An 18417-nucleotide genomic window follows, 5' to 3' on the forward strand; every position below is an offset into this window, starting at 1 on the left:
TTTTGGCCAGCACCCAGGTCTCCCGAGATTTCCGAGGCCTCCTTCTTACCACTTTCCTTACTTCCTTCACTTCTGCTTCCACTTCCCATCCTTTGGAAGGACAGCCCTTTGGTCTTTTTGAAATGCAAATCATATCAAATCAGTTCATCTCATCCACCATCCCTGTAATTAATTTCTTTTTTTCAAAAAGATTTTATTTATTTATTCATGATAGAGAGAGAGAGAGAGAGAGAGAGAGGCAGAGACACAGGCAGAGGGAGAAGCAGGCTCCATGCTGGGAGCCCGACACGGAACTCGATCCCGGGACTCCAGGATCGCGCCCTGGGCCAAAGGCAGGCACCAAACCGCTGAGCCACTCAGGGATCCCCATTGTAATTAATTTCAACAGGGCTTTTCTTCGACAGCCTGAGCTCTAGCACCCGTCCTGTCCTCAGGATGTGGGTCAGAGGTGACAGAAACAATCTTGCACACTTTTGACTTTGCACAAGCTACCCCCGCTGGTCCCTGGGCCTCACGGAGGATGGCACACACCTGTCATTAAGTGAACAAGCTACTCATTTACACCTTGTCTCTTGTGTTTTAGTTTGGGGCTGAGTTCCGAAGGTTCTCCTTGGACCGGCACAAGCCTGGGAAGTTTGAAGACTTCTACAAGCTGGTCGTGCACACGCACCACATCGCCAACACAGATGTGACCATCGGCTATGCAGATGTGCACGGGGACCTGCTGCCCATCAACAACGATGACAACTTTTGCAAGGCGGTCTCAAGCGCAAACCCTCTGCTCCGGGTCTTCATCCAGAAGCGAGGTACCGGGGCGTGGGGAGCTGCTTGTCAGTGCCATCACACACAGGCCACATCCAGGGACGTCGGGCAGCACAGCACCTTATGGTTCTTTTTTGTAGCCTGTGCTGGTAGATTATAGAAAGTCATGTTGGTTTGGTCAACATTAATTTATTAGAAGGGCTTAAAAATTTTAATGCATTTTCCATCTTAAATAGTGTTGACTTCTGATTTTTAAATACTGAGGAAAAAATAATATTGATACTTTCATATTTTAACTGGAAGCAAGGGGGTCACTGAAAGAAGGGCATTAGCCAGTAACCCAAGAATGAAACTTGTGGTTTCCTGTGTGTGCTTCCCACTGTCTTTAGGATTGGAAAATGATGCTGGCTTTAAATTATAACTTTGGTTAACTTTTCGCTCTGAGGACCTAGCTTTGCTGTAACAGTATCACTTTATGGGAAACAAGCTGTAAGTGAATGGTTGAGAGGGACTGTTGGGTCAAGGGGTCCTTGTGCTGCTCGCTTCTCAGCTGCGTTTTACGTATGCTTTCTCATCTCTAAACTTGGGAGAATCTTCACATTTCAAAATAACACGCTGAAGGAAGGTACTGCCTGCAGGAGAGGGTTGATGTTGGGCAAATGGTATTTCCTGGTTGACTTGGTCATGCCTGGACCTTCTGTGCCGTAATGAGCACACTGGCTACCCATGGAGGCAGAGCACCCTGGGGGCCCTTGCAGGGTGACTCTGGGGCTCACTGTGTTTGCTGTGGGGGATTCACTGACCAGTCAGGTTGCTGCATGGACACAGTGAGTAGCAGCTGCAACATTTGGGGGACAAGGAGGCCTGGCTCGGGGCCGTGGTGTAGGGCCCGGCGCCTGGTCCTAAAGGCAGGCAGGTGCCACAGTCCCCACTGGGTGTGAGGCCTGATTGAGCACACGGTCCCCACGCCATCCTGAGGAAGTAAGCAGGCCGTGCTGTGAGTGCCCGCTGTTGTGGCGATAGAAGGGGACACGTGGAAAGTAAACTGCAGGAGATCCCTTTCTGACCCGTCCTCTGGCACGAGATCACACAGCTCAGCATCTGCAGGCTGTGCTGAGCCGGGACATCCTGCTGACGGTACCGAGAAGCCAGCACAGCTGTCACTTCCTCACGGGGACTTCGCCTCCCTGCTGGCCCCGGGGCGTGGCCCTGCCTGTCGACCAGTGGTTGCTCCACACCACTCTTCTCCATGAGGCCTGATCTCAGGCCACTGCACCTCGTGACCTCGCGTCCCCTCCACCCAGCTTGTATCCTGTCATTCCACGTCTCTGTGCCATGTGTGTCGCCATCCTCAGAGCTGTCCTGGCATCTGGCCACACTCCACCATCCATTGCTCTGCCCCAGCCATCTGAGGCTGTGCTGTTCGCTCACCTTTCACAGAAAGGCCTCACGGTGGATGTGTGAGCCTCAACTCCTGTCCCCAGGAAGTGAGGGCTGCCTGAGGCTCGGAGCTGAGGTGGAGGCACTGCCGAGGGCACTGTTCCCTGAAGCGCCAGTGGTCGTGACGCCCTGTGCTGCTGACTCCCCGAAGCTGCGGTGGTGCCGGGAGCTCCAGGGTTCGTGTGCCTGCAAGGGGGACAGACACGCTGACTTTCCAGGGCGGCTCACACGCCACTGGCTGGGCCCTGCCTCCTGTTTCATTATTCACTATGCTCAGTTTTCCTGGCTGGCCAGGGTCAAGGTGTCCGCTGACCCCCCCCCTTCTGTCATGTGACAGTGAGGAGCTGGGGGACCTCCATTCCGTCACTGCCTCCGCACCTTCTCGCTGGCTCTGTGGCCAGCAGGTCTGTCATGACCTGCTCTGTATGACAACAGAGCCTCTGCCTCGGGCCCCCATCGCTGGGGAAACTAAGGCTGTATTCTCACTATCCCCAAGGGACCCTCACTGTACTCACTATGTGTGGTTAGAAGCAGGACAGCTGTGTCTCTGTGGGTGGGGCGAAGCAGGAGCCCCTTGACGGGCTCCATGTTCAGGACAGACCACTCGCTGTGAGGAAGACAGTGTCCCCGTGGGCAGGCTGCTGCTGGGGCCTCCCTGGGAGGCAACACTGAAGTCCCATGTCCTTTCCCACAGCAAGGGTTCTGAGACATCAGTCACGTAATGCTGTATTCATGGCTTCACTATGGCTTCAGTCACTTGTCCTTCACTTAATAACTTCATGAGCCTTGCTGTGGACTTTCAGAGAAAGCTGCCCTCTCCTCCAAAGCCACACAGATGTCACAAGTAAACTTCAAACCAACATCCCTGATGGATAGGGACGTGGAAACTCTTCCCCAAAGCACCAGGATGTGGAGTCCTGTTCTCACAGCGGACCTTGTGTGGAAGGCCACAGACCAGGGGTGGGTGCCCTAGATGTGCCGTGGGACAGCTGAAGGGACAGACGCACACACGGGCACCTTGGGGAGGGCGTGAGGTGGGAACCACCGGGAGTGCAGGCTGCTGCCGGGGGGCCCCCCTTCACAGTATGTCCTCTGACGTGCAGAGTCTGTGTCTGTGAAGTGGCTCAAATGTGTTTGTTGCCCAGAATTGATGCTCAGGACCCTTGGTGGCCATTCACAGACATGCTGGCGGCAGAGATACCACTGAGATTGGAAAGGGCACCGCTCCACCTTCCTGCCTCTGCTCTTATGCCAGAAACTCGTGTCCTATCCACACTGTGTAGTGTCATATATGTCATTTTCTTGTGTGTATTCTTTTTTTAAATTGAGGTAAAATCCATATAACATAAAATTTGCCATTGTGCAGTTCAGTAGCATGAACACAATCTCAAGGATGGACGACCGTTTCTCTGTAACACTGAGCACTCTGTCCCATAGACACTAACTCCTCATGCTGCCCTCCCTGCAGCCCTGCCACCTGCCACCCTGCTCTGTATCTGTATGGTTGTGACCCTTCTAAGAAGCTCACATAAGTGGAATCCCACAGTATTTGTCTTTTTGTGACTGGCTTGTTTCACTGAACACAGCGTCCTCAAGGTTCATCCACATTGTATCATATTGCACAATTTCCTTCCTTTTTAAGATTGAATAATACTCTTTTGTGTGGACAGAGCACATTTTGTTCATCATCCATTCATTAGTTAACATAGGGGTTTCTTCCACATTGTAGCTATTGTGAATGATGCTGCTGTGAGCCTGAGACAGATATCTCTTTGAGACTTTCCTTTCAATTCTTTTGGGTATAGACCCTGTAGTATATATATTGCTGCTTCACGTGGTAGTTCAATTTTTAATTTTTTGAGGAACTATCATACTGCCTTCCACAGTGGCTGCACGGGGGTCCAGTTTCTCCACCTCCTCACCAACACCTATTGTTTTCTGAAATTTTTAATCTTTTTTTCCTCAACATGGGGCTTGAACTCACAACTCTGAGATCAAGACCTGAGCTGAGATCAAGAGTTGGACACCTAAGTGACTGAACCACCCAGGTGCCCCTCTGATTTTCAATAGTAGCCATCACAGTGGGTATGAGGTGGGATCTCGTACTTTTGATTCCTAAGTCCCTAATATTTAGCGATGTTGAGTGTATTTTTAGCGCCTAATGGCCACTTGTACAACTTATACATCTTCTCTGGAGAGACATGTGTTCAAGTCCTTTGCCCATTTTTGCACCAGATTCTCTTTGGTTGGTGAGCTTCAGGAGTTCTTTATATTCTGGTGTTAATCCCTTGTCAGATATATGACTTGCAAGTATTTTCTCTCATTCAGTGGGTTGCTTTTTTCTTCTGTAGGTTATGTCTTTTGATGTATTTGTAATTTTTTACAAAGTTAAATTTGTAAATTTTTTTGTTGTTGTTGTTAACTGTGCCTTTGCTGTCATATCCAAGAACTCACTGCCAAATCCAATGTCCTGAGGCCTTTGTCTTAAATATTCTTCCAAGGGTTTTATATTTTTAGGTCTTACATTTAGGTTTTTAGCTTTTATAATTGGCTGTGTTAGTCTTCACTGAGATTTTATTTCTCCCACAGCTTGAAGTTACTGTCTCCTGTCCTCTCCTTACACCTGTTGGACTCCTGGGAGCAGCTCTTGCAGGAAAGGTCCAGTGATCACCAACTTCCACAGCTTTTGTTTTGTTTGTCTGGGAATGTCTTGATTTCTCCCTCACCTTGCAGCACAGTTTAGCTGGATGTAGGATTCTCGGTTGGCAGGTTTTTCTTCTTACAGCACTTTGATCGTATTGGTGTTCTTTGTCTCAGATCCAAAGTTTTTAATGAGAAATCCACAGATAACCTTACTGAAGATCCTTTGGATGTTCTCATGCTGCTTTCATGCTTCTCTCTTTGTTTTTTGGAAGTCTGGTTATAACACATCTCCAAGTGGATCTCTGACTTTATCTGACTTGGAATTTGTTGAGCATCTTGAATTTTATATTCATGTCTTTCTAACAGGAAAGTTTTCAAAACATTCTTCAAATATTCTCTTTGCCCCCTACTCCTTCTCAGACTCCCCCGTGTGTATGCTGGTTCTCTTGATGGTGTCCCACAGATCCCTTAGGCCTGTTTGTTCTTCTCATGTACTTTCTTTTCCATAGCGTTGATCATTTCCATTATCCTGTCTTCAAGTTCTTTGATATTTCTTCTCTCTACTAAAATCTGTTTTGAATCCCTCTAGTGAATTTTTCATATCAGTCACTGTACTTTCAGCTCCAGAATGTCTTTTGGATTTCTTTTCTGGTTTTCTACTTTTTTATTGATATTTCCATTTTGTTCATACTTTTTTCATGATTTTACCCACATTTTCTAATTCTTTGAGCATCTTTTATTTAAGATTTTACTTTATTTATTTGGAAGGGAGAGAGAGAGAGAAAGAGGGGGAGAGAGAGAGAGAGAGAATGAATGAGTGGTGAAGAGGGGGAGGGGCAGAGAAAGAAGCAGACCCCCCTGGAACAGAGAGCCTTACCTGGGACTCGATCCCAGGATCATGACCTGAGCTGAAGGCAGACGCTTCACTGACAGAGCCTCCCAGGTGCCCTTCTTAGAGTATCTCTAAGACTGTGGGTTTAATGTCTGATCAGTAGATTTGACATCAGGTCTTTTTTAGGGACAGATTCTGTAGAATTCCCTTTTTCCTTTCAACGGGCCAAACTCTCCTGTGCCTTGTGATTTTTTGGCTAAACACGGCACATTCGAATATCCTGATGCGGTGACTCTGGAAATCAGACTCCCCCACTTCCCCAGGCTTTGCTGTTTTGTTGTCATCTTTCTTTGGATGGTGGCAGACTGTCTCTGTCCCGAGGATCAGCCCAAGGTGAAAACTCAGTGTCTTCTGGGGTCTCCTGTGAGCCTTCTCTTGGGCAGGCACCATCCTTCCTAATTTCCCACGTGTGCAGCTGTTTCTGAATGTCCTAATATATGGCTCCCAAAGGGGAAAAGTGAGAAACCACAGGAGCATCAGGGGGCACCCGCCCTCTCAGTACCATTGCAGTCACACGAGCTGAAGCCAGAGGGGCGATAGCAGTGGCCGCAGCCTCTGTATCTGCACCTGTGTGGTCAGAACAGAGCCTCTGCTCTTGGAAGGACAGAGTCCTTTCTGCTGACCTGGCATCAGCAGGCAGCTCCTGAAACACATGCACAGCTGCCTGCTGCAGGGCTGAGTAGCTGCCCCTGTGCTCCAAGCTAGAATAGACCAAAATTGGCTCCTTCTGCTGGACAGTTGCAAGCCTTCAGCAGACTCCACTATCCCAAAATAGTCCTGTCAGCCAGATTCTGCCCCTGCAGTGGTCGCTGGGGTGGGGAGAAAGTCCTGGTGCTCCCTGCACTGCCCTCGTCCCAAAATCCCCCTGTGCTTTTCTTATGATGTGACTGTTGGAAATGACCCCAAGCATAGTGCAGGAGTGCTGTTGAGTTTTCATCAGTGCCAGAAGGATGTGATGTTCTTATGTAGAAAATGCTCAGGATGCCTGGGTGGCTCAGCGGTTTAGCACCTGCCTTCGGCCCAGGGCATGATCCTGGAGACCCGGGATCGAGTCCTACATTGGGCTCCCTGCATGGAGCCTGCTTCTCCCTCTGCCTGTGTCTCTGCCTCTCTCTCTCTCTCTGTGTGTCTCTCATGAATAAATAAATAAAATCTTTTAAAAAAAGAAAAAAGAAAAAGAAAATGCTCTTTGGTGGTGAGTTCAACATTATGAATTGGTAATATATACCAAACACATGTCTTTAAATAGAAACACATAGAGCACAAGGGTTCATATTTGCTCAGTGGAGAAAACATGATTGAAAGGCTTACAGGAACCTAACCCTATACTCTCCCTGGAGCCATGGCTCAGTGTTCAAGGAGACTTTATAGAACGTAACCACCAAGAATAATGATAATCAACTCTGTATGAGAAGTCCAGAATGGGCAAATCCATAGAGACAGAACAGATCATGGTTGCTAGAGGGAGAGGGTATTGGTAGGTTGGGGCTTCTTTACTGGACAGTGGAAATATTCTGGAATTCAATAGTGGTGTTTATTACAGGGCTTTGTAAATATACTCATAACCATTGAATTATACTCTTTAAGTGAAAGGATGTTATGGTATTTAAATTATTTTTAATGAATAAATTATATCTTAATACCTCTGATAAATTTTAAAATAGGAGATTTAAATCAGACTGTCCTGTTTCTGAGCCTCAATCCTAGATGATATCTAGGGCTCATCTTTGGCCTTTATTTCCAAAATTCAGCCATTTTCAATAGGTGTGAATACTTACACTTTATAATTAATTTCTTTGGCATCACAACTCAAGACAGTGCTAAGGACCCTCCAATTGGCTCCTGAGGAGTTCTGTTTTGAGTCCATTGATGTGGACTCTGAGGCCTCCTTGTGTGTATATAACACATCACTAGCCTTTTACTTTAACGTTTTGCCCATTAAATAAGTTACAGAATCAAGAATTCACAGCGGGAGACTCTGGACTTGGACCTGGGTCGCACACACTGTCCGTGTTGAGGAACTACTTTCTCTGTCCCCTGTGTGCTCCTGTAGTCCTCCCTAAAGACTCAGGAATGTTTGGAAAGTTGGCCCAAACAAGCAGAGACACTCAGAGTATGTCTATTTTTAGCAGAATAAACAGGAAGTGCAAACACTAACTTTTCACCACTTATCCATCAAATAAACCCCTCAAACACGAGCACTCCCACCCAGCCCTCTTGTTATTTAAGAGATGGGCCTTTCTGCCCCACACCCACCCCGCACCGGCCCCAGCCCAGAACTCAAAATGGAATTCTAGCTGACTTTTAGTAGCTGTTTTGTGGCTCGGATGATTAGCATCTCAGGATGTCACAGGAGGCTTGTGAGGACTTAATTGTGCCACAGGATTTTCAGCACAATTAAAATGTTCTGAAATATTTACCTTTACAGTAAACATAAATACTGCTTATTTCCGTGTGTCTGCTAACTGTGTGATTAATCAGAGGTTGCATGATCGGGGATGGCAGGGAGGTATTTGCTTATGATTTCACTTAAGGATGTTGCTAGAAAAAGTAATTGCAGAATGTTCTTCAAGGTAAACCGTATGTAATCATTGAGAATTTGGTTATACACACTGGTAGAATCTTAAAATATTAGGTATATAAATTCTGCTTATAATCGCTTTTCTCAGATTCTTCATTAAGTACCAAGAGGTGCGTTTGTTTTAGGTTGGGGGCTCACTGTGCAGCAGGAGACACTCAGTGTCTCTGTCTTTCTCCATACTCTGCCCAGGGTTTGAGGCTGTGTGTATTGAGGCAGCGGAATGTATAGTTTTGCTGAATTAACCTTGTCTATGTCCTTGTGCTTGTAGGAGCAGATGTAACACCCCCCCTGCTGGCTCTTCTGACACATTTGCCTCTTTAATTGCCACTGATTCCTGAAAGTTTGCATGTTTGGAGAATTTCTTTTTTTTTTTTAATAATTGAAAGAAAGGGCAAACAGTCTCCCACTGCTCCATCGTGGGAACATGCAGAAAACAAAATGCCTGAAGCCCACATTCACCCCTGGAGTGGGAGTGGATGGGGGGAGAGAATGTGCTGATGTAGCTCATTAAAAAGAAAACAAAGCCAGAACCACCCACCATCCAGAAGAATCCAGGGGCTGGTCCTGGAAAGGCTGGCCATCTGTGCAGATGGTCGGAAGCCACGAGGTCATCGGCATCTTCCAGCCAGCATGGCACACCTGTGCACCCGCTCTGCCCCTGCCCTCAGCTGACCTGTGTGAGGGAGGGAGGAACCCCCATCCCAGCAAACACCTTGTACAGGAATGGTGAGATGGAATTGGAATCTACTCTTTTCTTGTTTTCTAGTGTTATTTACTTTTACATATTCAAGCCCATGGTATGTTTATGATTTGGACTCATGCTTTTTAAAGCCCCAATATATCATAAGCATATCCTGTCATTAAACTCTTTGTAAGACTTTATTTAAAAAGTCTTTTCTGCCTGTAACATATTTGTAAAAGAAAATTCAAACAATGTGGAAATAAACAACTCCATCACCCCAAGGTAACCACATTAGCATTTTGGTGAGCCCTTTCCTGACGGCTTGGTATAGGTAAATTAGTTGGACATAGTTTTATAGTAATAGGGTCATAATACACATACTTTTAAATTAATTTTTAGACATTGTTTTAAGCTGGCATTGTATTTTTTACTTTTTGTAGATGTATGTAGATACACACCATCCTTTTAACAGGAGATATCAGTTATAAATATAAAAAATGTAACCAACCTCTTATTTTCTATTTCAACTGTTCCAACTTTTTATTCGTAGAAACTGTGTGGTACATTTTTACATATGTGTCAGGTTATCTTTGGGGTAAGTTAGCAGAGATGTCTTGCTAGGTGTGTACTTTGAACTAAGATACATACTTCCAGTGGTCTTCTTTTTAGCAGGGCATTTGAATGATATTTGGATGGAATCATTCTGAACACATCGTTGAAGATTGTCCTTGTGTGGCATGAACACTCATCTACCCTCTTGAAGGCCAGTGAGGGTCTGGCCTAAGTGTAGGCTGTAGGCTGCTCGCCTGTTAAGACAGCACCCAGCTTGGGACTCTGCAAGTCTGGGCCCTCAGCTAGGACCCTCTGGGGCTGTTATCCTACTATACCTGGTATCAGATGTCCTGCAATTTAGGGAGCTCCTCTTAGCCTGGCCTTCCTGGTGGGAGCTGCAAACCGTGGCTGATACGCAGACCCACTGTTCCTGCTGAAGCCTCTGTGGAGGCCAGAGTGGTTTGTCTGGAGGTGACCATCCCACTTGTTTCCTTTCCATCATGTCACAGTGGCTGGTCATTGGATAATTAACATGTTTATTTAAGCCAGTTGTCAGAGAGGAGGAGCTCAAGGATGTCCCGTTTGAAGGGGAAAGGCCAAGCATGGAAGCACAGCGTGGGGCTTTCTTTTCATGTTTAAGCTGACGATCCTGAGCCAACTGACTGGTTATCAAGCTGTCTGTGTTAGCAGGATTTCTCTTTGAAAAAAAATCTTTTTAAACAAAAAGAGCATACTCCTCAGATACTATAACAGGGCTGTGTTTCTGTTACCAGGGTGTGTTAGGGTTCTGTGCCTTCACTTATTTTTAGAAGAAAGGTATTCTTTGGCCCTTCCGATGGCCTGCCTGGTAAGCCCTATGCCCTGCACTCACAGCCTCCTCCGTGTGCCTGTCTGGAAGCTGCCAGAGCTGGGCACTCAGGCACCTCCCATGGGAGGTGGAGGCCTGGAGCCCAGCCGATCACGCAAGCCTGCACACTAGTCATCCCTCCCTGGGTTTACTAGATCTCGCACTTTCCTCAAACAGCGTGGGAGCAAACTGGATACTCTTCCCACCATCTGAGTGCAGGTGTCTACTACGGGCGCAGGGGTTGTTTGGTATTGGAGAGCCATGGGAAAGGTCAGCAGGGCCTCCGTGGGACCCGACAGACATGTTGCTGCAGGTGGCAGGTTATGGGAAGCCTGCTGAGCTGCCTTCTCTGAAGCCTGGTGATAAGTACACACGCCTGAATGTCCTGGACCACATGCTCTGTGAAGCAGAAGTGTCTTTGTAAGTATCTCTCATGGACAGGACGCTGGGTTCAGTTAGGACCTACTTGTCTGGGTTGGATGGAGTTGAAACCTGATGTACTATTGAATTAAACTCTGCAAGGGGGATCCCTGGGTGGTGCAGCGGTTTGGCGCCTGCCTTTGGCCCAGGGCGCGATCCTGGAGACCCGGGATCGAATCCCACGTCAGGCTCCCGGTGCATGGAGCCTGCTTCTCCCTCTGCCTATGTCTCTGCCTCTCTCTCTCTCTCTGTGTAACTATCATAAATAAATTAAAAAAATTAAAAAAAAAAAAAACTCTGCAAGAACGAGGAATGCCAGCCCCTTGGGCCTTTGTAAGCAAGGGGTTAACTTTGAACTATTCTGGCCATTTCTGGGGATGGGCAGCCACAGGTGTGAGCACAGAAATTTTGGAGGGATGATCTGGCCTTGCGTACCTTCTGAAAGTCAGGTCCTTGCCATTCCCCTTTGACCTGGGTGATGGTCCGAGGGAGGTCAGCCACCACTGACTTTGCACCATACATTGTAGGACCCTCCACTGCAGATTCAGCTTCTCCGATGTCACTCGTGATGGTGACAGAATTACCAGCTCTTGGCTAATTTCTTTGTTTAGCTCAACTGCTATACTAATAGGCTCATCCCAGTTTGTGAGGCTGTGCCACTGCTCCTCCAGTTAGCAGCCCTGTAAGCACCCAGCACTTAGACAGTCACAGGTCACTTAGGGTCTTCTGCCCTCAGGGCTCTGCAACCCCACATCCTGCCCAGGAGCACAGTGACCACCCCAGTGAGTGTGCTGTGGGAGCCCCGGGATGGGGAATGGAAAGCCTGGCTTCTTCAGGATGTGGAGCCAGGCCAACTGAAGAGTGTGTGAAGTCACAGGAGATCACAAGGTTTTGGGGGGCTCAGTCCAGGAGAGCCAGGCTGAAGCAAGCACTGGAGAGATGGTGAGATGGCACCAAGGAGCTCCGCAGAGCGGAACTCCCTGGTGCTGTGTCCCTGCCTGCACACAGTAGGTGTGCACTGCGGAGCTGGGGACCAGATGCTGGCAGACGACACCGCTGGCCAAGAGACCACACAGGACGGGCGGACAGGAAGACAGGACACGTAGGAGAAGCAACCAAAGGATCGTATGGGCTCTGTGACTACTTGCATGTCTCATGGGTGTCTGTACGCAGATTACCCTGAGTTGAGATGTTTCTTGGCCTGTTTATGAAGCAGCTGGCTGAAACATCTGTGTAAGTGAGAACTAGTTGGTGGGTATTAACGTCACGGTGTTTTCTCTGAAGCATTCTGCATTTGAAGCATCTTTGCTAGACAGAGGCACCAGCATGCTGGACCCGGTGAGGCTCTTCCCTAAGCCTGAGGCCCCCAAATCTACACCTGAGTCATGCTCTTAGGGTAATTAGGCTGAGTATGCTACTTACGGTATGATTACTGGTCATTTTGAACCTGATCAGATGCCATTCTATTTGGAGAAACATCTTTTTAGGAAGGAATGAGGTTGCTGGAGAGAACGTGCAGTTACTGACGGCCCTGGAGGGCCCATGAGGAAGAGGCTGGACCCTGGGTGCAGCTCCCATGGAGCACACCAGCTGGACCGCTCCAGGGAGAGGCTCCACCCACTCTGGGGACCGTGTCTTTCTAAAAGGTGTTCTCACTCCAGAGGGCAGCAGTGCAGGCCAGCAGGCAGTGTCGGGGGCCCCCACTCCAGCCAAGGATTCACCAGGAAGACTGCCAGCAGCCAGGCAGGACAGGCGATGCTCTGCCGTAGAAATGATCTTCAGAGCCCTGAACAAAGTCGTGGTGGTGCCCCCACCATCCTAGGCCCCTGGACTCACAGGCCCTGGAGAGGGTCACCTGCTCGTCTGTCGCTTCCTTCCTTCCTAAGCACAGGCCTGTTGCCCACTGGCGGCACTGTTGTGCCAGCGCTGCCCACTTCCACGTGTCTCTGTGACTCCCCTGGACAGGCTATACTGGGCAGGACACACACACACACACACACACACACACACACGAATGATTTACCTGCGCTTATGTGGAGTCCAGAGATATAAAAATTTCCACTGTGAACTTTTCTCTCCCAGAAGCATAAGCAAGACTTGGATTTCCTCCTGCACAGTGGTTTGTCTTCCTGTTTTTGCCCGGTATCTCTACTTTCCACCCTGTCCTGTGGGAAAATGATTCAGCACAGAGGCCAGCAGCCACAGCACGTCCCTGGCACCCCAGGTCTCCAAGCCCTGGGCCATTCTGAGGCATTCAACACGTGCAGACAGATCAGGGACGAGGCAGATGGTGGGCCAAGGAGCAGGTGCAGGATGGGCCCCTTTGGGCTGCCCAGCCCGCGCCTGCCTCCTGCCTCCTGCCAGCTGGGGAGTGCTGTGCATTGGAAAGGGTGGTGTTACCACAGTGTGTACTGAACAACGATAAAGGCTAATCTAATTTTTTTTATTGTGGAAAAACATCCATAACACAAAATTCATCATTTTAACCACATTTGAGTGTACAGCTCGGTGAAGTGAAGGACGTTCAAGGTATTGTGCGGTCAGCACCCATCTCCCGAACTTTCCATCCTCCCAAGGGAAACACTACCTGTTGAACCTTGTGTGTCGGGTGAGTCCAGACGGAGCTCTGCTTGCACATGTTCCTGTTGCACATCGTGTGTGTCTCACGTCTATCATCTTGTTAAATATTTCAGATCCAAGGGTGAGGAAGCGTACTTGTGCAGAAGCTGATGGGGTCCCCACACCCCCGCAGAGGACTGGGCCTTCCCAGGGGGCAGTGACCGTGGCTGGCCCTGCTCCCTCTGGTTGCTCACGCCTGGGGCCCCGCACTGACCACAGCGGCACCAGGGCTGGCATCCTGGACCTTAGATTGCAGGTTGTGAGTCTCCAGCTGAGTCACCCCAGGAAAGAGCGCCTCCCAGACCCTCTGGACGTATCAGGGCATCAGCGATGACTCAGAACAGTGGGTCACCACACCCTTGTCCTCTACCTGCTTGGGGCCTTATATGTTGTAAAGAGCCTGGGTTGGGAAGTGAGTTGTGTTGTGATGGCAGCCTCTGTGCTGCCTTTCTATGCTAGGGCAGGAGGCCCCGAGGGCTCCGGGGCTCCACCAACAGTGTGGCAGATGTGCTTCCCTCTGGACATTTCTCCTTCCACCTCCCAGATGCGAGTAGGCATCGTGACAGCCCTGCCCCTCAGCTCCCTCCCTGTGGCTGTGCTGACTGAGGATCAGGGCCGGTAGCCATCCTTGCCTGCATCCTGCCTGCATCCCTGGGCATCACTGAGCTGCCGCACGGGGCCCATGGCACAGCACACCTTTCTGTGTGTCAGAAGGGTCTGCCCTGCCCTCAGCCTTGACCCACCCTGCACTTCCCTGTGTGACCCGAGCAGAGAGGTCATGCTGCTGGCCTGTGCTCCCTGCCCTGGTGTGTTACATTCAGAGTGCTCTCTCGCCATTGACCCAAGCACCTCCCAGGACATTCCAGCTTCCCCTAGTGATGGGTCAGGGGTTCCTTGTCCTGAAGCGGGCATTTCGCTGGCAGGGCAGAGTCAGAGAGCTTTGACCAACGTTAGGAATCGGGGTTCGTTAGCTTGAAGAGGTAGATGGCTCCTGCAGGTCCCCCCACCATTGCCACGTGTGCAGACACAGGGATTCAGCCGACACCGATAGAGCCGCCTGCCCCTCAGAGTCACAGGAGTGAACTTGCTGCAAATGTAGGGTTGTGAGCTCCTGCCCCGAGGTGAGGACACAGACCTCACGTGCAGAGCCAATTCCGCAAAAAGAACTTATGAGGCAGGGAGCATGGTTCCTGGGGATTGCCACACACTTCTGGGTAGAATGTGCATCCTCCTTATTGTTTGCTGCTTTCAACCTTTGTGCACCTGGTGCTGGAGACCCAGGTAGCACTCAGGTACCACTGTGCTGCGCACGCTCCACCAGGCCATGGGGTGACTGCTAGGCACTCCCGGGACCATAGGTGGGGCTACACAACTGCTGGGCAGGTCGCAGGCCTCGGACGGTTGCTGGGTGAGGCTTACAGCCACGCACACACAAGCCCTGTTTCCTGCCCGTTGTGTGGGTGGCAGGGGCCAGTGAAGGTGTGCAGCTATCATGGGCAAGTTGGGGTGTCCTGGCCCGCAGACCCCACAGCACCCCTGCCCCACCCCTGCGCCAGCCTGTGGGGATCAGGGTGGACTGTCCCTTTCACAGAGGATAAACCTGAGCCGAGAGAGCCAAGGGGTCCAGCCTGTGCCCGGGGCAGCCTCCACAGTCCTTGCTCTCATGTTTCTTCCCGCAGCTTAAGTTGTGAAGGAGGCAGAGCCCTCGGCTTGTGAACTGAATGGCACACAGGTTGGGAAGGGGAAACGTCAGGAAGTGGCCCAGGACAGCAGATTCCTGTGGACACTGACATCTGTATGGCAGGCGGACACGCATTGTGTTTCCTAGCCTGCAGCACGCTGCCCACTGTGATGACCAGATGCCCAGATGGCTGCTACTGTGCTGGGTAGCCTCTTAGAGATGCTGGAAGGTGACATGTTCAGTTCTTAAAATCCAGGGTCTCCAGGACGTATTAAGTGGAAAACACAGGAACAGAATGCCTTCTATTCCATCTGTAACAGAACAAGAGGATGTGATCTGTGTTCACATTGCTTGTATTTGCATAAATGATCTATAGGTTAATACACTAAATGAACTTGCAGAAATCACAGCCTTCGAAATGTTCTGGAATCAGGCAGGAGTGGGTGCTGGTCACGCAGCTCTGGGAATGCACAACAAGCATAGGTTTGCGCGGGGCACACAGTGCGTTGCGGTAGATGAAATCACACACCGTGTCACGTCTCCATCCAGCCACTTCACTCTTCTTGAGGCGGCATTGCATTTGGCTCGGGGCCTCTGTACAGTCATTTGACACTGTTGAATTCTTGGTGCTTTGCCCCTTCCCTCCAGGAGGAAATGGGGTGAGGGGGACCCCGGGACGGAGGCCCCCCCGTGAAGCCGTGTTTGTCTGGGAAAGGGTGAGCGCAGGGGTCGTGCCCTGAGCAGGGCGGGGAAGGAGTGCTATGTGGCTGCAGCGTAGCTCTCGCCGGTGCTTGTGCGCAGGGCTGGAAGACGGCAGAAACTGGGGGTCTCTGGTGGGCTCATGGGAGCAGAGCCGTTTGCCCAGTGGCCCTGTGCTCTGCAAGGGCTGCTCCCCGTGGCTGGGCCCTGGCAGAGTCAGCAGGGGCTTCATCACAGGCCTCTCTGGAGCCCCTGCCGTCCTCCTGGAAAGGAAGAGGGGTCCGGCGCCGCAGCCAGGCCTGGGCACGGAATGCGGCCATGAGAACCACAGAAGGAGGTCTGCTCTAAGTATGGGCTTCCCTGCCAGCAGTTATTTTCGGCGTTTTGATTACAGTTGTCTTCTCTGGTGACTGCCACGGTGTCCTGCAAACACAGGCCGAGGCACAGCTGGGGCTGGGAGGGCAGACACGTGGACGGTGATCCCAAGAGCTTGAAGCAGCGTCTCAAAAGGCAGGGCTGGTGGCCATGGCCTATGGTCTATGACTTGGCGCCGCCTGCCCAGTGCCCCAACCCCTGTGGCTGCAGGTGTGTGACGGCAGTGCCTGCCCATGGCCCTGACCCTCGGGGTGGCCCCCAGGCCTGCACATGTGTTGGACAAGCTGCTTTCTGGCCTGGCGATCCCGGCACCGAGTGACTGGCATAGACACCCTGCTGCTGAGACACTGTGGGAAGTCAGTCGGTCCTGCCATTTGGGGGGAATCAGGGTTCTCTCTCCTTCCTGTTTTCCCACTTCTTTTTTTTTTTTTTTTTTTTTAAGATTTTATTTATTCATGAGTGACACAGAGAGGCAGAGACACAGGCAGAGGGAGAAGCAAGCAGGCTCCTCACAGGGATCCCGATGTGGGACTCGATCCCGGGACCCCAGGATCACGACCTGAGCCAAAGGCAGACGCTCAACCACTGGGCCACCCAGGCATCCCCTGTTTTCCCACCTCTTACACCACAAACGAGATTTCAATGTGAGGGGGGAGCACAGGGCATTCGTTCCGATGGGGCGCGCGATGTGGGCGAGGTGGGCCCGCTGAGGCCAGACCCTGTTCTTGGTTGTTGTTCACCGCAGGGAGCGCCACAGGCAGAGCACAGGCGCTGCATGGTGGGAACGGAGCTCGGGAGGGCGGCAGAGCAGGTGCACGGACCAGCCAGGCTGGGGGGTGCCAGGTCCCTGTCCCTGTGCCCCCCTGTCCTCCCGGCCCCCATGCCCCCCTGGGTCCCCGACCCTGTGCTCCCTCCCCCCCGGTCTGGGCTGGTGATCACTAGGCCCTTGGTGCTGTGGAAGCAGCACCCCACCCACTTCTCAGTGGCTCCTGAATGTGGATCAGGACCCAGGATGAAACAGCACAGACCTGGGGCGGCAGGAGCCCCCTGGACCAGGAGGGACCAACTGTGCCCGCAACATCCAGCCAGTGCTGGATCTGAGTACATCCTGTGAAGTCTGCTGCGTGAGATCAGCTCCCAGAACTGGAGGTTTTCTGAGTCTCACTCCTTGGGAGTCACCGCTGTCCTCCACTTCCTAGGTCAGCCGTGGTCCTCGGAGGGGCCACCAGGAATGTGGGGCCCTGCCCCTGGCTCAGCAGCCACATGGGCCCAGGTGGGTCTCTTCGCCCATCTTGGACTCGGCGTCCTCACCCATCAGACCTGTCAGAACGGCACCTGGCACATCAGGTGCATTGAGCATAGCTGTTGCCATCCTGCCTCCCTGTCCTGCCCCTGGAGGCATTGGAAGGGGCTGTGGTACAGGAGGCAGGCACACAGGACGTCCCCAAGCATGCCACACACCTGCTGCTCCTGGTCCGGGCCCCTCATGCGGCCCATCACGTGTGTCCTGCTTGTGGAATGAGGTTCCTTCCACGCTGAGCCCTCACCAGGAGGCGTGTGGTGTGCAAAGCCTGGGGCTGTCCCGTGTGTGTGCACAGCGCCATAAGAACCACTCTTGACGATTCCTCCTCCATGTCTGACGTTGATTCTGAAGACCAAAAAAGAAGAGAGGACATTGATCGTGAAGCAGATTTTAGGGATTGGGGGTGGAATTTTATGCTACTTTTTTTTTTAAGATTTCTTAATTTATTTTAGAGAGAGAGAGCATGCACCCAAGTGGGTAGAGGGGAAGGGGGTTCAGGTTAGCCTGGAGCCTGACACAGGGCTCAACCCCACAACTCTGAGATGGTGACCTGAGCTGAAACCGAGAGTGGGACACTTTACAGGCTGAGCCACCAGATACCCCACTTTATGTTACTTTTTTTTTTTTTAAGATTTTTTTTTATTTTTATTTATTTACTTATGATAGTCACAGAGAGAGAGAGAGGCAGAGACACAGGCAGAGAGAGAAGCAGGCTCCATGCACCGGGAGCCCGACGTGGGATTCGATCCCGGGTCTCCAGGATCGCGCCCTGGGCCAAAGGCAGGCACCAAACCGCTGCGCCACCCAGGGATCCCTATGTTACTTTTAAAACCATAGAAGAAGCAGCAGCTGCAGTGAAATCACTGTTAGCGCCCCTCACAGATGTGGCCACACCGCTGTCCGGGGTCAGGGTGCGTGACA

General features: G+C 51.0%; 1 protein-coding gene across 1 annotated transcript in view; it reads left to right on the top strand.

Annotated features, from left to right (window-relative positions):
• PARD6G (par-6 family cell polarity regulator gamma) overlaps positions 1-18417 on the top strand; it is an 81230-nt gene that overhangs the window by 23439 nt on the left and 39374 nt on the right. Inside the window, exon 2 of the mRNA XM_072814105.1 lies at positions 584-806. Coding sequence (XP_072670206.1) covers positions 584-806 — 223 coding nt within the window. The remainder of the gene's footprint in view (positions 1-583; positions 807-18417) is intronic.

This window comes from Canis lupus, chromosome 1 (genome assembly GCF_048164855.1).
Source record: "Canis lupus baileyi chromosome 1, mCanLup2.hap1, whole genome shotgun sequence".
Taxonomy (NCBI): Eukaryota; Metazoa; Chordata; class Mammalia; order Carnivora; family Canidae; genus Canis; species Canis lupus.